Below are 23,803 nucleotides of genomic sequence, written 5' to 3' on the forward strand. Positions count from 1 at the left end.
GAATTGCTTTTGCTGCAGCCCATAAGTTTTGGTATGTTGTCTCATTATTATCATTCTCTTGGATGAAGTTATTAATTGTTGCTATGATTTGTTGTTTGACTCACTCATTCTTTAGGATTAGCTTATTTAGTTTCCAAAAAATTTTTTAGTCTAGCTTTCCATGGCCTTTTTACACACACACACACACACACACACACATATATATATATGTATATATATATATATATATATATATATGTATATATATATATATATATGTATATATATATATATATATATATATATATATATATTGCATCATGATCTCAAAAGGATGCATTTAATATTTTTGACTTTCTGCATTGGACTGTGAAGTTTTTATGTTCTAGTACATGGCCAATTTCTATGTAGGTGCCATGGACCCCTGAGAAAAAGGAATATTCCTTTCTATCCCCATTCTATTTTATCCAGATTTCTACAATATCTAACTTTTCTAAAGTCATATTCACCTCCCTAACTCCTTTCTTGTTGATTTTTTGGTTACATTTATCTAGTTCAGAGAGGGGGGGGTTGAGGTCCCCCACTAGTATAGTTTTGCTGTCAATCTCTTCCTGTAACTCCCTTAACTTCGACTCTTAAGAATTTGGATGCTATACCACTTGGTGCATATATGTTTAGTAATCATATTTCTTCATTGTCTGTGGTGCCTTTTAGCAGGATATACTTTCCTTCCTTATCTCTTTTGATTAGATCTATTTTTGAATTTGCTTTGTTTGAGATCAGGATTGCTTTTTTTTTTTTTTTTTACTTTGGCTGAAACATACTATATTCTACTCTAGCCTTTTACTTTTCCCCTGTTGCCTATTCCTCTGTTTCAAATGTGTTTCTTTTAAATGACATATTGTAGGATTATGATTTTTATTCCATTCTGCTCTCTACTTCTGTTTTATGGGAGAGTTCAACCCATTCACATTCACATTATGATTACTATTTGTGTCTTTCTCTCCATCCTATCCCTCTACTGGTTTATGCTTTTCTTTCTCCTTTTCTCTCCTCACTAGCCTTTTGCTTTTGACTGCCTCCTCCCTCAATCTTCCCTCCCTTCTATCAGTACCTCTCCCTTTTCCTCCCTCTTCTCTTACTATTTCTTCCTTTTGTTCTAGTCCTCCCTCCCTTTTCTTTTTCCTTTCCCCTCCAACTGCCTATAGGGTAAGTTAGATTTCTATACCTAACTTAGTAGTATGTTATTCCCTCCTTGAGCCAAATCCAATGAGAGTAAAATTCAAACAATGCTCATCACCCTCCCTTCTTTCCCTCTACTGTAATATATCTTTGTGCTTTTTCATGTGATGTAATTTACCCTTTTCTGCCTCTTCCTTTTCTCTTCTGCCATTACAATCTTTTTTTCACAACTAGTTGTGTCAACAACCCGGCTGGCAGCTTCTGTGGGGGTATAAGATTCACCCACAGCCAACACCCAGAAAGCTGCCAACAGCACAGGTTCTTTCGATCTGCTTAATTAAGGAAAGCAAGGTGAAGGGGTTGACAAGCTTACTTTTAATTCAATTATCATTCAGTTAGTTCAGGGGAAAAAACCAGCACCCTGAACTTCAAAACAAAATGCAAATTACAGACATCAATAGACTTTGTCTGATTCAAGTCCCAACAGATAGTTACCACAGTTCAACAAAGTTTCAACATCCGGGTTTACAAGCTGGAGGGCTCCTTAGCTACAGCTGCCCGGAGTCTCCTCATCAACACCATCTCCAGAGCACCAATAGCTCTGTCCTCCCTTCTTATAGGGCTTTAGACATCATCAGACATCATCTGAATCACCAGAGCTCAGGCTCTGGTGATTGGTTCTTGAGTTGACCCCTCCCCTTAGGACCCTGGGATGTTCACATCCACATGGATTACATTAACACCTAATGGGGTTTGGGCCTGGGGCTTAGCACCTAGTAAAGCTCACTGAGATAAATTGAGTCACTCAAAGAAAACAAAGACAATTCTGGTTACACTAGTTAGGTTTTTTCAACACATCCAAAGCAACTTGCATCCATCGCCTCTGTCTGTATATTTCCCTTCTATATAATATAATAAAGATAAAATTCTCAGGAGTTGTATCATTTTCCCATGTAGGGAGGTAAACACTTTGTCCTTATTTAATAATATTTTTTTCCTCTTTCCAGTTTACCGTTTTAGGCCTCTATTGAGTCTTGTATTTGAAGGTCAAATTTTCTACTGAGCTTTGGTCTTTTCATCAGGAAAGTTTGGAAGTCCCCTATTTCATTGAATGTCCATCTCCTCCTCAAAAGATTATGCTCGATTTCATTGGGTAGTTGATCCTCAGTTGTAATCCAAGCTCCTTTGACTTATGGGATATCATATTCCAAACCCTCTGATCTTTTAATGTAGAAGCTGCAAGATCCTGTGTAATCCTGACTGTGGTTCCACAATATGTGAATTGTTTCTTTCTGGCTGCTTGCAGTATTTTCTCCTTAAACTGTTAATTCTGGAATTTGGCTAGAATATTGCTTGGTGTTTTCAGTTTGGGATCTCTTTCAGGAGGTGGTCAATGGATTCTTTCAATGACAATTTTACCTTCTGGTTCTAGTACCTCAGGGCTGGTTTCATCGATGATTTTTTGAAAGATGTTTTCCAGGGTCTTTTTTTCATCATGGTTCTCAGGTAGACCAATAATTCTTAAATTGTCTCTCCTGGATCTATTTTCCAGGTCACTTGTTTTTCCAATGAGTAATGTTATGTTTTCCTTTTTTTTCTTCATTCTTTTGATTTTGTTTGACTGATCCTTGATGTCTCATAGGCATTAACTTCCAGTTTCCCAAATTATAATTTTTAACCAATTGTTTTCTTCAGTTAGCCAATTTGCACTTCAGTTTGGCCAATTGCACTTTTTAGAGAGTTATCTTCAGTGTACATTTTTCCCATTTTGTCAATTATATTTTAAAATTTTTCTTCTACTTCTTTTATTTGACTATTAAAATCATTCTTGAGCTCTTTTAAGAAGGCTTTTTTGGTTTGAGACAAGTTCATATTGCTGTTTAACTTTTTGGATGTGGGTATATTGACCATGTTGTTCTCTCCTGAATTTGTGTTTGGTTCTTCCTTGTCACCAAGATATTTCTCTCTGTTCGTTTATTTTTTTATTATTCTTCCTCATGTTATTTGCCTTTTCTCCCTGGCCTTTAAATTTATCTCTGCTTCTGGGGCCCAGCAGGCACTGTCCCAGACTTTTTATGTTGGGGGATAGGGGTGTGGTTACTGGTTTTCTATGCTGGAGCCTCAGCTGCTTGCAGTTTGATGTTGTAGTTGTTTGTTATTTTACCTGGTGCTGAGCTGGAGGTGGTGTGTGCCTAGTGTTGTTGGTGCTGGCCTTTTTCTCCACCCTGGGGCTTAGGATCTCCTGCCATTCCACTTAGGTAAGGCTTGCTGTTAGCTTGCTGGGATGTCTCCTGCCCTGAACTGGTTCCAGCCACGATGAGAGAGAGCTTTTCTGTTAACTTCCTAACCTCCCAAGCTAGAGATAAAAGACTGCCCTCTTTCTGCTGGCTCCACTATTTCAGGACTTTTCCATTGGGAATATTCTCTGGGTTTTTCAAGCTCAACAAGGGAGAGTAAAAGCAACTCACTGCTTACCCTGCCATCTTGGCTCAGGAAAGTTTAAGTAGGTGACTTTTAAACATGCAGTCTGTGGGCTGATAGCCCCAGGACTAGCTTCTGCCAAGACTGCAGGCCCTGCACAGGTCTGTGCTTCTGTCTCAGATAGTTCCAACAGACCCCACTCCTGCCCTGAGATCTCCAGGAATCCCCACCTCTGCCAAAGATTCAGTCTGCTGGGGTCTGCTTCAGCCTCACCACCATCGAGTCTGTGCCAGCAAGCCAGACTGAGCTCCTCTCCCAATCGGGTGCAACAGACCCCTGCTCTTCATCCTCTAGGATGTCCTGGACTGGAAATCTGCCACACACTGTCTTTTCTATGGATTCTGCCACTCTAAAATTTGTTCAGATTCACCCTTTAGAGGAATCCATAGGTGTTTGTGCATCTTGTGTTTCTTTTGAGCTGTTTTAATTCTGCTTTTGCCCCTAGAGTACAGCACCTTCTCTGACATGGGCACATCATGCTGAGTGGTCCTGTGCCAGTGTCTCCCAAGTCACACAAACAATTCCAAAGTTCTTAAGAGGGACCTTGAGAATGTCCTTGCATTGCTTCTTCTTACCACCACGGTAACACTTGCCGTGTGTGAGTTTTCCATAAAATGGTCTTTTTGGCAAGTGTACATTTTGTGTTCAAATAATGTGGCCAGCCTCTCACGGTTGCACTCTCTGTAATAGAGTTTGAATGTTTGGCAGTTCAATTTGAGAAAGGAATTCAGTGTCTGGTATCTCATCCTGGTTGGTAATCTTCAGAATCTTCCTAAGACAGTTCAATTGGAAACAATTCAGTCTAGCATACTGATATTAGACAAATTATGTAATTTCCCCATGCCGCAGTTTCCTCAACATCAAACTTAGAAGTCTGGATTAGGACACTGCTCATCTCCCTTCCATCTCTAGTTCTATGACACTATGGAAGAAATATATACACACATATACATTTATATGTATGTATCAATATATTTTATACATATATATGTGTGTGTGTACATTTATATGAATGTGGGTATACGTGCGTGTATATATATGTATATATATTCATATTTGTAGTTTTATTAGCAATTTTAAATAGAAATAGATTTAATTTGTGAAAAATATACAAAGAGATAGAAATAATTATTTTTATTCAGAATGGTAGAATTTCAAGTTTGGGAAGTAAGAGTTTTACACACATATGTTCACAGATAGGTATATATGTACATATGTATATGTATGTGCATATGTGTATGTGTGTGTGAGTGTGTGTACTTGCTGTGAATCTATCAGGATTCTGTGATCTACAAGGAAGAAATGTAAATAGAAAGAGGAAAGTCCTGTAAGGAGGTGTACATCCCATATCAGGAATCATGTAAATTAGAACTTATTCCTATACAGACATGTAAAGAAAAATAGTATAAAGGTTTTGTTCTGATTGAAATCATATTTAAGAGATTAATTCAAAAGACATTTCAAAATTTCTCAAAAACTTTTAAATGTATATATACTGTCTTGACAAATTATCCTGGTAGGGGATTATTTTTCCCCCAAAACACTGGAAATTTTGAGAAGTGATTTCCATAATTCCACAAGCTCTGAGGGAATCCAGTTCAAATAATAAACAATGAAACCTGATTGTTTCCCCCAGGAGACCATGCAAAGGCCTCACTAGAGCAGAGAATAGAACAGAACATTTCATACTCAAAAGGGCCAGAGACATCCCTTTTTTCTCTGCTATAGATACTGGAATTCAGAAAAGACCCACAAAGCCTGCTTAGCTGCAAAACAGACCTTTCATAGTTGACTCCAGCAGATATCTATCGTCATAACCAGTAGGGAATGAGATTTATAAATAGGTCTTCCAGGGTCTAATTGAGGTGTGAAGGCATCATACACCCTTGAGAGGTGAACACATTTATCTTTCTCATAATTCACCTGTCAAGTTATATGCAAATGGAACCCAGGGCACGACCAATGTCCTCTGATAAAAGCCTTTTAACTTCTATTATTTTTCAATTACATAAGATTTCAAGTTCATATTTTAACTGCCTAGAGATAACCTCAGGGTTTCTCCTACCCGTTTACAGGCTTTATCAGGTCTTCCTGAGATTGAAAGTATTAGCACCCTGGCCCACAGATGGCTGATGCATCAATTGCCAAAGAACTAAGGTAATGAAAAGTTCATATCCAGCAGGCCTTATTTTACTTTTGGTTGCAACAATGCACAGGCTGTCTTCAAAGGTTTGCAACCAGCACCAGTGAAATAACTGTACATTTCAATCAAGTCACAGATTCTTGAAGTAAGTAATGAAATTTGATTTCCCCTTGGAGCCTGGAACATGCCAAATCCTTCATTGTTATTCATAGTCCAAGAATAGTTTGGGGATGAAATACAGAAATTATGAGGTGACTGATTAAATACCATGGTGGAATTCAAAATAGCATTCTTTTTTTTAACTTTACCCTTTTATAGACATGCAATTCTGTTATCCCATCATTTGTGAAAGTGATGACTTATTGCCAAATAGACTATTTCTTGGAAATTCTCTAACTGTGCATAGAGGAAATGTTACACTTTGGAATTTGAGTCAGAAGGTCTTCTGATTTTTTTCTCTGCTGTTTGTCTAGAGACAAGTAAATAAACCTTTCTGAGTTTTAGGGTTTTCATCTGTAAAATAAGGTTTCTAGTATGTCTCTCACAGGCTTATTTTGATTCTTAAATAAGATAATGTATGATTTTTTTTCAAATTTAGAGCATCATGTAAATGTCAGTTATAATTTTATGCCATGCTTTATAAAATTTGAGAGAAGAAATAGTCATAATAACACCATGTTGCCTGATATTATTTTATCCACAGAAGGAAAGATAGACAAAGTTACGAATAATGTAAGTGGATAACTGCATCAAAATAAGGTGAGGAAATAATCAAATAGAGAGTTAAAGACGCAAAGATTAAAACAAAGAAACAGAAAAAAAGTTCAGAGACAGAGAAGGAAATAAAGAATGCTTGGGTGATGGTGATGAAGGCAAGGACTAAAGAGCCACCTAGTAATTGAGCTTTTGAGGCAGATAGATATGGATTAGAGGTTTTTTTTTTTAACATTGTGACAATACTGTATTTGCTTAAGAAAGTATGTGGTTTAAAGATTTCCTGATGAAATATATACATTTTGTGTTTTTGGATTAAGGAAATGACAGGAGTGTCAGGGAAGATAGGTGCATAGGGAAAACCTCTAGTTCTAAGTATTTGCAGGATAATTTAAACAATTTGTTGTTTAAAACTCAGAAACTTTGGGTGCTAATCTTTGTTCTCACACTAAGAAATCATGCGAGTTACTTTATCTGCCAGTGTCATGTGTTAAATGAGACCTGTGAGTGGTTTGCACCCTTCAGTCACCTGTGTGCTGATTCTATGGATTATTTAAATGACTCAGGCATTAGAGTTATGAATAAATTCACTTCTGTACTTTGCCAGGAACACTTGGTCATTTTAACTCCCCCTCTGGGGGAGCAAACATACAAACCAACAACAGTAACAAAAAACAAACAAACAAACAAACTAGGAGAGAGTCAAAGGTGTAATGAAAAGAGATCTGAACTTGGTATTAACAAGGATGTGCATTGAAATGTCTCCTTTGACACTTAAAGGCTCTATGTTGATAGGCAGCTCAGTTAAACTCTCTTTTATTTAATTTCCTCACGTATAAAACGGAATAATACCTTTTCTATGTTGTTACTCAGTTATGATGACCAAATGAAATGTTAATGTGCATTATGTGAAATAATAATAACAATATTATGTTTGTGGTTATTATGTTAAGATACTTTTGTATGAAACAATGTTTGCAAAGCATTGCAAGTTATCATATTGGAGATTCATAAAAAGTCACTACATTAGATTCTAGAGTTTATTTCTATTAATATTGCTATTATTATTATCACCATTTCATAGATGAAAACACTAAATGTAAGAAGTATCTGGCATTCTGCCAAATGAGCACATGCTGAAGTTCTACAGGAGGAAAACAAACAAACAAAAAAAGAGTAGTTGCTATTATAAAATGTCCCTCAATTCCTTAGATTGTTTCTTAATTCTGTAATTCAAATATACAGGACATGTGATAATCTCTCCAAAAGCATTTAGTAGTAGCCAGCATTTATATAGTGCTTCAAAGTTTGATGAGGCAAAAAGATTTAGGTAGATGAGCAAAAGCCTTCCTACTCCTGAAGTAAATTCTTTAAAAATCATCATGTAGAAGTTGATTAAGAAGTATTATTTTTAGAAGGCAGACAGAAACTAACTGGGTCCTTTAATATAATCTATCCACTAACTAATATGGAAATGATTTCAGTAGCTACTCAAAGAAATCAGAGCAAATGGCAAAATTCAGATTTTTGCTTTGGAGATCTCAACAATAAAGCAACAGCTCTTTTTGTTTTTCTCCAACAACCATTTCCTCTCACAAACAACCTCAAAAACCCCCTTCCTATGAATTATCAATCTTTTCAACTTCAAAGTAACTCAAAATCACTCAAATTGAAGATGAAACACGAAAGGATGTTTTGCAAGAAATACTCTCATGTAAGGTACCAGTAATTGGTGGGAGTTGGATCATTGTATGCTTATTCCTATGGAAAATGAAATGAGATTACACAGGGCAAATTGGATCAAATATTGAAGTACACCAATTTTTTTTGTACTCAGACACCCTTCCACTTTTCCGTTCCAACCCTTTCTTCCTTTCTTTTAATATTCCTCAACGCCTGTTACCTGACTGGACAGCATTGTCACATAGCTGTCAGGCTGCCTAGATCTCTCTTAGGTTCCATATATCTACCCTCCAAAGCAATGTCCCAATTTCTAAATCGGCTTTTTGAAAACTGAAGTTACGAAACTGTTTTTTTTTTTGCATTTGCTTGTCACACTCTACATATATGCAAGAGCCCAATATATCTGTGGTTAATGCAAGTCTTGTGTGCCATTCCCCCATTGACTTCTTTTTCCTCAATATTCTACCTGAAATCCATGAGTTTATATAACTATGCATTGTGTAAAATATGGCTATAAGAGAGAAAAATCACAAAGGTGTATATTCTATTTTATTCCCCCATTATTTTAGTGAATGATAGCATAGAGGTGCCTATGTTTGCCAGTAATGTTAAAGAAATTATTTTTGAGTGTCTTTTGAACATGCATGTTTAAAACACCTGCCTGCCATTCTGAAAATTTTTTAAAAAGTCTCAGTTTCTCTCTCTGTCTCTCTTTCTCTCTCTCTGTCTCTCTCTCTCTCTCCAGGTACTCTGTAATTGCCAAGACACTCAAACCACCGAATTATGGACAATCAAAGTCAAGTGACTGAATTCATCCTCTTGGGACTTTCACATAATCCAGAAGTTCAGAAAATAATATTTGTAATATTTCTGGTTTTCTACCTCATAGCTCTGGGGGCGAATTTATTTATTGTTGTGACCATCATTTGTAGTCCCTCTCTTCTGGGTTCACCCATGTACTTCTTCCTAGCCTTTCTTTCCTTCCAGGATGCCTGCTTCTCTTCTGCCATTGCCCCAAAAGTAATAGTGGATTCCCTCTATGAGAGGAAAACTATCTCATTCAGAGGGTGTATGACACAGCTGTTTGCAGAGCATTTTCTTGCAGGTGTTGAGATGATCCTCCTTGCAGCCATGGCCTAGGACCGCTATGTAGCCATCTGCAAGCCTTTGCACCATACTACCATCACGAGTCAACGCTTGTGTTCACTTCTGGTGGAGGTGGCCTGGGTAGGAGGCTTTCTTCATTCCACTATCCAAATGATCTTCATTATCCCATTACCCTTCTGTGGCCCCAATGTGATGGATCACTTTTTGTGTGACTTGTGTCCTTTACTGAAACTGGCCTGTACTGACACTCATGCACTTGGTCTTATGATTGTGGCTAACAGTGGGTTGATTTGTACAACAATTTTTTTGATTTTGCTTGTTTCTTATGGAGTCATCTTGCACTCTCTGAGGACACACAGAGCACAGGCGTGGCACAAAGCCCTCTCTACTTGTGGTTCTCACATCACAGTTGTTGTCATGTTTTTTGTCCCATGCATATTTATATATGTACGGCCCCCTTCTACTCTTTCTTTTGACAAAACTGTAGCAATATTTTATACCATAATTACTCCCACATTAAATCCGTTGATTTATACTTTTAGAAACACAGAAGTGAAGAATGCCATGAGGAGGTTTTGGAATAGAACAACAATTTCTGTTTAGAAATAAGGAGTTTGAAATAAGCAATATTGTTTTTCTGTAGGAGAGGGAGTCAGAGAGAATTTTTCCTAACAATCTAAAAGAGAGTGTTTCATATAAAGCAAATTTTAATATGAGTGAACTTAATTAACCACCAGATTTAGAGACTCATTCACAAAAGAATTTTATAGGCATATGGAATCATAGAACTTAAAACACAGGAGGTTGAGTTATTAAAGAAAGCCAAGAACACAGAACAATCAATGTCAGGACTGGAAAGGAAATTTCTAATACAAAACACAGAATTTCAGAGTGGATACTAACAATCAACATCTTCTAGGACAAGAATTGAATTTCTAAAAAATAACAGAGAAGCAAACCATATTTGATATAAGGAAACAGTGTAACAGTCATTCCAAGTGGAATGGGCAGGCTGGGAACTGAAGGATTCCTGTATAAGTATGAGATACAGTAGACTGGCTCTGAGGTTGCTTCTAATTCTGACATTCTCTGATTTTGTGATAGTCAAGATAAATAGATTTTAAAGATGAGGAAACTGAGGCCCAGTCACGTGGCCACATTGTATTCTGTCCTTTGTTTTCGAAGGGCTCCATGGCATCAGGGAAATGATGACATGACTTGCAATTGACTGTGATTTGAGTCAGGGAGGGCTGTGTAAGGTCACCAGCCTCACTTTCTCCTCCAGAGCCATCTGAATCCAGTGACCAGATATTCATCAGGATGACTGGAGATGTCCCAGGATGCGATGGGAGACCCTGGCCCTTTTAGGCTAAGGCTTTTTCATGAACTCACTTAGAGTGAGGTAAGGCTCATTCAATGAATAGGCCTCTTTAAGAAGTGAGTGAAGGGTTGGCCCCTTTAATAAAAAAAAAAGAAAATCCAGCTGGGAGGGGAAGACCCTCAGGGTTGCTGTTCCAAAGACAAACAGTTACCACATGGATACATTAGACATGAGCTTATTCTAGAACCAGTACTTCACACTCTTGGTGCATGGATGCTCTTTTCAATCCTTAAAAGCCAATTGGACAATATGGGAATATTTCCTTACACAGTGATAGCTGAGAAAGACCCCTATACTAATTCCTTGTCTATGTCCACTGTTCGGGTTAGGAGTGTAGAAAAGCAGGATATGTTAGACATAAAATTTTGAAAGTAAGATTATTTAAATCATAAAGTCAGGTAGTGGTCAAGATATAATGAATAGATAGCGGGTATGGAAATAGATTTATTCTGATAAAGGGAAGCATGAGCAGGTTGTCTTCTAGTAGTTTCAAAGAGGTTGAGAATTTAGTCTAGGAATCTATTTCATCCTCGAAAAAAAATTTATATGAAGGAGAACAAGGAGAAAATAACAAATTCAAAGTTTGTCCTTTTGAGTCTCAAAAAGTGAGTGCTTTGAAAGGTGAGACATATGTGAAGAAGGCCTCCATCATCTGCTTACATCTTCATCAGCTTTCATCATTTCAGCAAGCAATCATTTCCACGCTTCATAATTTAATCACCAAACAAAGATTACTTGGAAAATGAATTCTAATTTAATTTATTGGATTAGATGGTATTTAATGGCTTTAATATGTTCATGTCTCCAGCCTAATGAGATCACATCTTGAGTACCAGAAGCACTTAAATATGTGATGGTTTAGTTGCTGCCAGCAACCTTTGATGACTCCTGATAAACTGCAAAGGTTTTCTTCATTAGGGAAGGAGTAAAGTAGCCCTATTTTCAAATAGAAGAAAAAAAGGTGATCTAAGAATAGACCAGTAGGCTTAATGCTAATTGCTGGGAGAAAAAAATACAAAAATTTAATTATCATAAAATTCATGGCTTGTGGTCATATGAAAAGGAAATGATGATAATTTTTAATTTAATTATTTTAATTTAATTTAAGTGAATTAATTAAATGTAATTTAATTAAATTTATTTTCATTTAATTAAAATTATGATAACATTTTACACCATCATATAGTAAGTCAAATCAAAAATGCATATACAAATAGACTATCTATACATACAATATATTTTTGTTATGTATGCCTACTAATCACTCTCTATTATAGTATATTTATGTTATATCATATAAACGTACATACATACACACATATAGCACTTGAGAAAATGTCTTTCCAAAATTACATCATGAAATAAATATAGTCCCAATATCTCAACCTGGGAAGAACAAATCATAGAAAACACCTTTAGAGGAGTTTCATTAATGAATGTCAATTCATTACCTTTTAAATTTTAAGCATTAATATTATTTTCAAAAACCATGTCAGGAAATGGGGATTTTTTTAAGAAAACCTTCACCAAGTTTGAATTTATAGGAGGGATGAGGAGATGTTTTAATGTTAGAAAAACAATAAATCTATTTAATAATATTAAAAACTGGAATATCCCAAATTTCACATTCATCTTGTCAGACATAGAAAATGCCTTTGAAAAAGAACAACATTCACTTTTGCTAAAATTCCTACAGGGTAATATAGGCATAGAGTGAATATATATATATATATATATATATATATATATATATATATATATATATATATATATATATATGTATATATATATATATACACACACACACACATATATATACATATATATACATACACATATATGTATATATACACACATACATACATTCATGTATATGTGTGTGTATATATGTATATATGCATACATACTCTCTCTCTCTCTCTCTCTATATATATATATATATGTATATAATTGATTCATCAATTAACCAAAAGCAAATATCACATTTAATGAGGCTACACTACAATTTTTGCAGTAAATACCAGAGAAGCAAGCGTGTTGACTATTACATTCATTATGTAATATTTTTTTTTCTGGAAATGCTAGCATTAGTAATAACATAGGAGAATGCCATTAAAAGTATAAAGTTTGGTGAATAAAAGATAAAACTGGCCCCATGTGCTGATGATATGATGATATTCTTCAAAAATACTGGAGAATCAGGAAAGATACTATTTGAAACAATTGCTTTAACAAAATTTCAGGCTACAAAATAGTAGTGAAGGGGAACACTTAGGGTTGAATACATAAGATGGAATACTGTGCATGCCTTGGTTGGCCTCCATCAAGGCTTGGGGGAAATCTGTGTTTGCCTCAACTGTCCCACACTGAGGCTTGAGGGGATTCAGGGGAGTGCACAAGCTGTGCCTGTCTCAATTGGCCCCGTTGAGACATGGTGGGTAGTTGCCGTCCTGGCCTTCTTGCCTGCCCCTGCTAGAAGGGTGATTAGGGAATTCTGTAGAAACTGTTGCTCCCATTATCAGCAACCTTTTTGAGATGACTAGACTAGAATAAAGTAAGATTATTAACCCCTCCAAAGCTATCTTCCTATCCTTCCTGTCTGACAAAGAATGAACCTGTAATAGCAGACCTCCTTTGTTATAGTATGTAATAGCCATTCCCCACTAACAGGTAGTAAAAGGATATGAAAAAAAAACATAGAGAATAAGTAAATTAAAAATATTAACAACCACAATAAAGTATGTTCCTTTGATAAAAGGCCTTAAACTTCTATTATTTTTCAATTACGTAGGATTTCAAGTTCATATTTTAAATGCCTAGAGATAACCTCAAGGTCTCTTCTAGCAGTTTACAGGCTTTATCAGGTCTTCCTGAGATTGAAAGGGTTAACACCGTGGCCCACAGGAGGCTGATGCATCAATTGCCAAAGGACCAATGTAATGAAGGTTTCAAATCCAGAAAGATGAACACCAGGGTCATTTTACTTTTGGCTGCAATGACGCATAGACAGTCTTCAAAGGTTTGCAGCCAGCACCAGAGAAATAACTGTACGTTTCCATCAAGTCACAGATTCTTGAAGTAAGTATTGAAATTTGATTTCCCCTTGGAGCCTGGAACATGTCAAATCCTTGCTCTTCATGGTCCAAGAATAGTTTTGGGATGGAATACTGAGGTTCTGAGGTGACTGATTAAAAATCATTTTGGCATTCAATATAGCATTCTTTTTTTTAAAATTTAACTCTTTTCTAGACATGCAATTATATTATCCCATCATGTGTGAAAATGATGACTTACTGGCAAATAGACTACTTCTTACTGTGCATCGAGGAAATGTTACACTTTGGAATTTGAGTCAGAAGGTGTTGCTTCTGATTTTTTTTTCCTTTGCTCTGTGTCTAGAGACAAGTCACTAAACCTTTCTGAGTTTCAGGATTTTTATAAAATAAAGTTTATAGTATCTCTCTCACAGGTTTATTTTGATTGTTAAATTAGATAATAAATGATTTTATTTCAAATTTAGAGCATAATATAAATGTCAGTTATAATTTTATGCCATGCTTTATGAAATTTGAGAGAGCAAATAGCAGTAATAACACCTTGTTTCCTGATATTATTTTATCCACAGAAGAAAGGCAAGACAAAGTCATGATTGATGTAAGTGGATAACTGCATCAAAATAAGGTGAGAAAATGATCGAATAGAGAGTTAAAGACACAAAGACGAAAACAAAGAAACAGAAACGAAGTCAGAGACAGAGAAGGAAACAAAGAATGCTCAGGTGATGGTGGTGAAGGCAAGAATAAAGAGCCTCCTAGTAATTGAGCTTTTGAGGCGGATAGATATGGATCAGAGTCCTTTTTAACTTTATGACAATACTGTGTTTGCTTGAGAAAGTATGTGGTTTAAAGATTTCCTGATGAAACATAAACATTTTATGTTTTTGGACTAAAAAAATAACAAGAGTGTCAGGGAAGATAGGTGCATAGGGAAAGCCTCTATTCCTAAGTGTTTGCAGGATAATTTAAACAATTTGTTGGTTTAAACAAAAAACTCAGAAACTCTGGGTGCTAATCTTTGTTCTAACACTGAGAACCTTTGAGAAATCACACAAGTAACTTCATCTTTCTGAGACGATTTCATGTGTTAAATGAGATCTGTGGGTGTTTTGGACCCTTCAGTCACCTGTGTGCTGATTCTATGGTTTATTTAAATGACACAGGCATTAGAGTTATGAATAAATTCAATTCTGGACTTTGCCAGGAACACTTGGTCAATTTAGCTCCCCCTCTGGGTCAGGTTTGGGTGTACTCACAGACTTAGTTTTGAATGCAAAACAAAACAAACATACAAACCAACAACAACAACAAAAAACAAACAAACAAACAAACTAGGAGAGAGTCAAAGGTGTAATGGAAAGAAATCTGAAGTTGGTATTAACAAAGATCTGTGTTGAAATGTCTCCTTTGACACTTAGAAGCTCTACGTTGATAGGCAGCTCAGTTAAACATCTTTTAATCAGTTTTATCATGTATAAAATGGAATAATACCTTTACTATATTATTATTCAGTTATGATAACCAAATGATATATAAATGTGTGTTATGTGAAATAAAAATAACAACGTTATGTTAAGAGACTTTTGTATGACACAATGTTTGCAAAACATTACAATTTATCATATTGGAGATTCATAAAAAGTCACTACATTAGACTCCAGAGTTATTATTATTAATATTGTTATTGTTATTATTACCATTTCATAGATGAAAACACTAAATGTGAGAAGTATCTGGCATTCTGCCAAATGAGTACATGCTAAAGTTCTACAGGAGGAAAACAAATAAACAAAAAGGAGTAGTTGCTATTATAAAGTGTCCCTCAAACTCCTTAGATTGTTTCTTAATTCTGTAATTCAAATATATAGGACAGGTAATAATCTGACCGAAGGCATTTAATTCATGACCTACATGTGATATTCAGGTAGAAATTTAATTAGTAGTAGCAGCATTTAGATAGGGCTTCGAAGTATGATGAGGCAAAAAGATTTAGGTAGATCAGCAAAAGCCTTCCTATTCCTGAAGTAAATACTTTAAAACTCATCATGCAGAAGTTGAGTAAGAAGTATTATTTTTAGAAGGCAGACAGAAACTAACTGGGTCCTTTAATATAATCTATCCACTAACTAATATGGAAATGATTTCAGTAGCTTCTCAAAGAAATCAGAGCAGATGGCAAAATTCAGATTTTTGCTTTGGAGATCTCAACAATAAAGCAACAGCTCTTTTTGTTTTTCTCCAACAACCATTTCCTCTCACAAACAACCTCAAAAACCCCCTTCCTATGAATTATCAATCTTTTCAACTTCAAAGTAACTATAAATCACTTAAATTGAAGATGAAACATGAAAGGATGTTTTGTAGGAAATACTCTTATGTAAGGTACCAGTAATTGGTGGGAAATGGATCATTGTACGCTTATTCCTATGGAAAATGAGATGAGATTACACGGAGCAAATTGGATCAAATATTGAAGTAGGTCAATTGTTTCTTTTTTGCTCAGACCCCTTCCACTTTTCCTTTCCAACCCTTTCCTCCTTTCTTTTAATGTTCCTCAAAGTCTGTTACCTGGCTGGACAGCATTGTCACATAGCTGTCAGGCTGCCCAGATCTCTCTTAGGTTACATATATTTACTCTCCAAAGCAATGTTCCAATTTCTAAACTGGATTTTTGAAAACTGAAATTATCAAAGCTTCCAATTTGCATTTGCTTGTCAAACTCTACATAAATGCAAGTGCCCAATATATCTGTGCTTAATGCAAGTCTTGGGTGCCTTCTTCAATATTCTATCTAAAATCCATGAGTTTATATACCTATGTGTTGTGTAAAATATGGCTATAAGAGAGAAAAATCACAAAGGTGTACATTCTATTTTATTCCCCCATTATTTTAGTGAGTGATAGCATAGAGGTGCCTATGTTTGCCAGTAATGTTAAAGAAACTATTTTTGAGTGTCTTTTGAACATGCATGTTTCAAACGCCTGCCTGCAGTTCTGAAAATTTTTTTAAAAAGTCTCAGTTACTCTTCTCTGTCTCTCTGCCTGTCTCTCTCTCTCTCTCCAGGTACTCTGTAATTGCCAAGACACTCAAACCACCTAATTATGCACAATCAAAGCCAAGTGACTGAATTCATCCTCTTGGGTCTTTCACATAATCCAAAGGTTCAGAAAATAATATTTGTAATATTTCTATTTTTCTACCTCACAGCTCTGGGGTTGAATTTATTTATCATTGTGACCATCATTTTTAGTCCCTCTCTTCTGGGTTCACCCATGTATTTCTTCCTAGTCTTTCTTTCCTTCCAGGATGCCTGCTTCTCTTCTGCCATTGCCCCAAAAGTAATAGTGGATTCCCTCTATGAGAGGAAAACTATCTCATTCAGAGGGTGTATGACACAGCTATTTGCAGAGCATTTCTTTGCAGGTGTTGAGGTGATCCTCCTTGCAGCCATGGCCTATGACCGCTATGTAGCCATCTGCAAGCCTTTGCACTATGTTACCATCATGAGTCAACGCCTGTGTTCACTTCTGGTGGGGGTGGCCTGGGTAGGAGGCTTTCTTCATTCCATTATCCAAATGATTTTCATTATCCCATTATCCTTCTGTGGCCCAAATCTGATAGATCACTTTTTTTGTGACTTGTATCCTTTACTGAAACTGGCCTGTACTGACACTCATGTACTTGGTCTTATGGTTGTGGCTAACAGTGGGTTGATTTGTACAATAATTTTTTTGATTTTGCTTGTTTCTTATGGAGTCATCTTGCATTCTCTGAGGACACACAGAGTAGAGGCACGGCGCAAAGCCCTCTCTACTTGTGGCTCCCACATCACAGTTATTGTCATGTTTTTTGTCCCATGCATATTTATATATGTACGGCCTCCCTCTACTCTTTCTTTTGACAAAACTGTAGCAATATTTTATACCATAATTACTCCCACATTAAATCCTTTGATTTATACTTTTAGAAACACAGAAGTGAAGAATGCTATGAGGAGGTTTTGGAATGGAACAACAATTTCTGTTGAAAAATAAAGAGTTTGAAATAAGCAATATTGTTTTTCTCTATGAAGGGGAGTCAGAGAGGATTTTTCCTGATAATCGAAAAGAGAGTGCTTCATATAAAGCAAATATTAATATAAGTGAACTTAATTAACCACCTGATTTAGAGACTCACTCACAAAAGAATTTTATAGGCATATGGAATCATAGTACTTAAAACACAGAAGGTTTAGTTATTAAAGAAAGCCAAGAACACAGAATAATCAATGTCAGGACTGGAAAGGAAATTTCTAATACAAAACACAGAATTTCAGAGTGGATACTAACAATCAACATCTTCTAGGACAAGAATTGAATTTCCAAAAAATAACAGAGAAGCAAACCGTATTTGATATAAGGAAACACTGTAACAGTCATTCCAAGTGGAATGGGCAGGCTGGGAACTGAAGGATTCCTGTATAAGTATGAGATACAGTAGACTGGCTCTGAGGTTGCTTCTAATTCTGGCATTCTCTGATTTTGTGACAGCCAAGATAAATAGATTTTAAAGATGAGGAAACTGAGGCCCAGTCACATGGCCACATTGTATTTTGTCCTTTGTTTTTGAAGAGCACCATGGCATCATGGGAATGATGACAGGACTTGCAGTTGACTTTAACTTGAGCAAAGGAGTGCGGTGCAGGTCACCAGCCTCACTTTCACCTCAAAAACCATCTGAATTCAGTGACCAGATATTCATCAAGATGACTGGAGATGACCCAGGATGCAATGGGAGACCCTGGCCCTTTTAGGCAAAGGCCTTTTCATGTGCTCACTTAGAGTGAGGTAATGCCCATTCAGTGAGGAGGCCTATTTAAGAAGTGAGTGAAGGGTTGGCCATTTTAATTAGAAAAAATAATCCAGGTGGGTGGGGAAGACCCTCAGGGTTGCTGTTCCAAAGAGAAACAGTTACCATTGACATTCCCTCTGAGCCAGGGCCCAAAACACCACCATTAAGTGGAGCTTGCACAGGGACCTATTTAAGAGCTTCAGAGTAAACAGGTTTTAAGGTTTTGTGAAAAGGAAGGAAGGAAGGAAGGAATCTGGCCACTAAACCCCAAGTTAAGTGGGTGGCCTTTCGCCCTCAAAATTTACCTTCCTTTGGAGAAGAAGAGAGGGTAAAGCTGAGTTACCCAACTAGCTGGGTTCTTATTCAGGCAGCTCGATCTACTCACAGGTTGTGTTTGTCCTCCGTTTTGGAAGAGGACCATGGTGTCAGGGAAATGATGACATGACTTGCAATTGACTTTGATTTGAGTGAAGGAGGGTTGTGTAAGGTCACCAGCCTCACTTACTCCTCTAGAGCCATCTGAATTCATTGACAAGATATTTATCAGGATGACTGGAGATGACCCAGGATGCAATGGGAGACCCTGGCCCTTTTAGGCTAAGGCTTTTTCATGAACTCACTTAGAGTGAGGTAAGGCCCATTCGATGATTAAGAAGTGAGTGAAGGGTTGGCCCCTTTAATAAGAAAAAAGAAAATCAAGCTGGGAGGGGAAGACCCTCAGGGTTGCTGTTCCAAAGACAAACAGTTACCACATGGCTACATTAGACATGAGCTTATTCTAGAACCAGTACTTCTCACTCCTGGTACATGGATGGCTCTTTTCAATCCTTAAAAGCCAATTGGACAACATGGGAATATTTCCTTACAAGGTGATAACAGAGAAAGACCCTTATACTAATTCCCTGTCTATGTCCACTGTTTGGGTTAGGAGGAAAGAAAAGCAGAATATTTTATATGTAAAATTCTGAAAGTAAGATTATTTAAATCATAAAGTCAGGTAGTGGTCAAGATATGGGCATAGATTGATTCTAATAAAGGGAAGTATGAGCAGGTTGTCTTCTAGTAGTTTCAAAGAGGTTGAGCATTAAGTCTAGGAATCCATTTCAGTCTTGAAAAAAAAGTTTATAGGAAGGAGAACAAGGAGAAAATAACAAATTCAAAGTTTGTCCTTTTGAGTCTCAAAAAGTGAGTGCTTTGAAAGGTGAGACATATGTGAAGAAGGCCTCCATCATCTGCTAACAACTTCATTAGCTTTCATCATTTCAACAACCAGTCATTTCCACCCTTCATAATTTAACCACCAAATAAAGTTTACTTGCAAAATGAATTTTAACATAATTTATTGGATGAGATGGTATTTAGTGGCTTTAATATGTTCATGTCTCCAGCCTAATGAGATCATATCATGATTACTAGAAGGACTTAAATATGTGATGGTTTAGTTGCTGCCAGCAACCTTTGGTGACTCCTGATAAACTGCAAAGGTTTTCTTCATTAGGGAAGGAGTAAAGTAGCCCCATTTTCAAATAGAAGAAAAAAAAGTGATCTAAGAATAGACCAGTAGGCTTAATGCTAATTGCTGGGAGAAAAAAAATACAAAAACTTAATTATCATAAAAATCATGGGTTGTCATCATATAAAAAGGAAATGATGATAATTTTTCAATTTAATTATTTTATTTAATTAATTTTAATTAAATTTAATTAATTAAATTTCATTTCATTAAAATTATGATAACATTTTACACCATCATATAGTAAGTTAAATCAAAAAATACATATACAAATATACTAGCTATACATACAATATATATATCTACATCATGTATATCTACTAATCACTCTATATTAAGGCATATTTATATTATCTATCTGTTATGTAAATACACACATATAGCACTTCAGAAAATGTCCTTCCAAAATTACATCATAAAATAAATACAGTCCCAATATCTCAACCAGGGAAGCACAAAACACAGAGGAAAACAACTTTAGAGGAGTATCATTAATAAATGTCAATTCATTACCTTTTAAATTTTAAGCATTAATGTTATTTTAAAAAATCATGTCAGAAAATGGGGGTTTATTTAAGAAAATATTCACCAAGTTTGAATTTATAGGAGGGATGAGGAGATGTTTTGATGTTAGGAAAACAATAAATCTAATCAATAATATTAAAAACTGAAACATCCCAAATTTCACATTCATCTCATCAGATATAGAAAAAGCCTTTGAAAAAGAACAACATTCACTCATGCTAAAACCCCTACAGAAGGATGTAGGAGTACAGTGAATATATACATGTATATACATACATGTGTATGTGTGTATGTATATATATGTATATGTACATATATATATATATATATATATATATATATAATCAATTCATCAATTAACCAAAAGCAAATATCATATTTAATGAGGTTACACTACAAGTTTTGCAGTAAATACCAGAGAAGGAAGCGTATTGACTGTTATTTTCATTATGTAATATTTTTTCTGGAAATTCTAGTATTAGTAATAAGACAGGAGAATGCATTTAAAAGTATAAAGTTTGGTAAATAAGAGATAAAACTGGCCCTATGTGCTGATGATATGATGATATTCTTCAAAAATACTGGAGAATCAGGAAAGATACTATTTGAAACAATTTCTTTAACAAAATTTCAGGCTATAAAATAGATCTTGAAAAGTCAAATGCATGTCTGCATATAACAATATCCATGAAGCAATGATAGACAAGGAAAACCAGTTCCACAAAGTTACAGGGCATAAAATAAAACCATATAAATCATGAGTGCTTCTGTTTTTAATAACATAACCCAGAAAGAAGAGACAGTAATTCCCTCCATAATATCTGCAAATTACATAAAAATTTTGGGAGTCTGTCTGCCAGAGGAAACCCAGAAGCTATATGAACACAATTAAAAAAAACCTGCTCAAATAATTAAAGGCAGGTCTAATGAACTGGAGAAATATTAATTATTTATGAATCTTCCTGTTCTGTAGTCACTCATTCCCGACTCTATTCTCCACTATGTCTTAAAGTCTGTCGAATTTCATATTTGTCGTTCCCATGACACTATCTATCTACCTCATCCTCTCCTGTCCCATTTTCCTTTGCCTTCAATATTTCCCAACATCAGAGACTCTTCCAATGAGTCCTGTCTTCTCCTTCTGAGGCCAAAGTACTTAAGCTCCAGTTCAGTATTTGTCCTTCCAATGAGTAGTTTGCATTAATTCCTTTAAATACTGACTGATTTGATATTCTTACTTTTCAAGGGACTTTCAAAATTCTTCTCCAGCATGATAATTTGAAAGTATTGATTCTGTGGTATTCAATTTTTCTTATACTCCAACTTTCACAGCCATTCATTGCTACTGGAAAAAACCATAGCTTTCACTATATAAACCTTTGTTGTCAAGATGATATCAATGCTTTTTGTTGGCATGCTGTCCAGATTTGCCATCATTTTCATTTTAAGGAGCAAGAGTCTTAATTTTATGGCAGCAGTCACTTTGGTTGAGGCAGTATAATAAAAAAAATGACTAATCTATCAGAATTAATTGATTTAGTCAGTGCCATACCAATAGAACTACCAAAAATATTTTAGAAAACTGGAAAAAGTAATAACAATGTTTGTCTGGAAGAAAAAAAGGAAAACAATATTAAAAGAGTCAATGGGGAAATAACATGAAGGAAGGCAGCCTAGTAGAACAAAATGATGAAAATAATCTGGTATTATCTAAGAAATAGAGTGGTGGATCAGTGGAACAAATTAAGTACACAATAGAGAGTAGAGAGTAGTCAATGACCATAATGATTTAGTGTTTCATAAATCCAACAACCCAAGCTTTTAGGACAAGAACTACCATTTGACAAAAATTGCTAGGAAACCTGGAAATCAGTTTGGCAAAAACAAGGTATAGACCAACACCTCACATCAAATACGAAAATAAGGTAAAACTGGAGAAATGATCTTGACATAAAGGGTGATATCTTAATTAAACTAGAGGCCCTTGGAAAAATTTACCTGTCAGATCTGTGGATTAGGGAAGAGTTTATGATCAATCAATAGATATGGAGGATCACAGGAAGTAAAATAGAAAATTTTGATTACATTTTTAGAAGCTTTTGCACAAATAAAACCATTGCAAACAAATTTAGAAGGAAAGCAGATAACTGGAAAAATATTTGTAACTAGTTTCTCTGTAAAAGGCTTAATTTCTCAAATATATAGGGAACTGAATAATTTATATAAAAAAGAGCTATTCTCCAATTTATAAATGGTCAAAGAGATGAACAGACAGTTTTCAGAAGAAGAAATTAAAGCTATCTTAATCATACAAAATGCTCTGAACCATTATTAACCAGAGAAATACAAATTAAAACTACTCTGAGGGACCTTCTCACACCTATCAGATTGGAAAACATGACAGAAAAGGAAAAATGACAAGTTCTGGAGGGAAAGTACAGAAATAGAGATACCAAAACATTGTTGATGGGATTGTGAACTACTTTGATAATTCTGGAGAACAATTTGGAACTATGCCCAAAGGGTTATAAAATTGCATATCCTTTGATCCAGCAATACTAATACTAGGTAGGTATCCCAAGAGATCAAAGAAAAGAGAAAAGGACCCATATAAAAAAAATCAAAAAACAAAAAAAAAATTTATAGCAACTCTTTTTATGGTGGCAAAAAATTGGAAATTGATGGGAGTTGTTTTAATTTGCATTTCTTTAATCAATAGCTATTTGGAGCATTTTTTCATGTTAAGATAGAAAGCATTGATTGTCACTAGGGTTTCAAAAAAAAGTCCAGACAGTCATCTGTCTGACATGTAATAGGGCTTCTTGTCCACATATGGGATAGAGTAGGTTGTCTCTGAGATTGATTCCAATCCTGACATTCTGTGATTTTGTGATAGAATATCACATTGTGAATTTTAATGAGGTGGTAACAGTACTCTAGAACACTGATGTGACTTACATAAGTCATATCACCCTAGTAAATGTGAACTGGATGCTGAACCTAGCAGGGCTCTTTTCAAGTCAGTTGGGCAGTGACAGCATACCTTTAGCCCCTGTCTTTATTCACTATTCAGGTTAGCTGGAAGTAGCTGAGCGAGGAGGAAGAGAAAGCTATGTGATAGACAAAACAATCCTAAACCCGAGACCCTTAAATGATAAAGTCAATGTAGAGTTGAGAGTTATAAAGAATAGATGGGGGTAGGTATTGA

At 35.6% G+C, this 23,803-nt stretch overlaps 1 protein-coding gene and 1 pseudogene across 1 annotated transcript; both read left to right on the forward strand.

Moving 5' to 3' along the window:
* The first annotated feature begins 8,965 nt into the window (after positions 1–8,965).
* LOC118853703 lies at positions 8,966–9,892 on the forward strand (annotated as a pseudogene).
* A 6,936-nt stretch (positions 9,893–16,828) lies between these two features.
* On the forward strand, positions 16,829–17,761 carry LOC118853313 (olfactory receptor 4C15-like). The gene has a single exon (XM_036763329.1). It carries the CDS (start codon positions 16,829–16,831, stop codon positions 17,759–17,761), a length of 933 nt encoding a protein of 310 aa, XP_036619224.1.
* The last annotated feature ends 6,042 nt before the right edge of the window (positions 17,762–23,803 follow it).

This window comes from Trichosurus vulpecula, chromosome 6 (assembly GCF_011100635.1).
Source record: "Trichosurus vulpecula isolate mTriVul1 chromosome 6, mTriVul1.pri, whole genome shotgun sequence".
Lineage (NCBI taxonomy): Eukaryota > Metazoa > Chordata > Mammalia > Diprotodontia > Phalangeridae > Trichosurus > Trichosurus vulpecula.

Excerpts from the sequence above, each read along its gene's own strand:
- LOC118853313 (XM_036763329.1), top strand. The coding sequence starts at position 16,829 with ATGCACAATCAAAGCCAAGTGACTGAATTCATCCTCTTGGGTCTTTCA.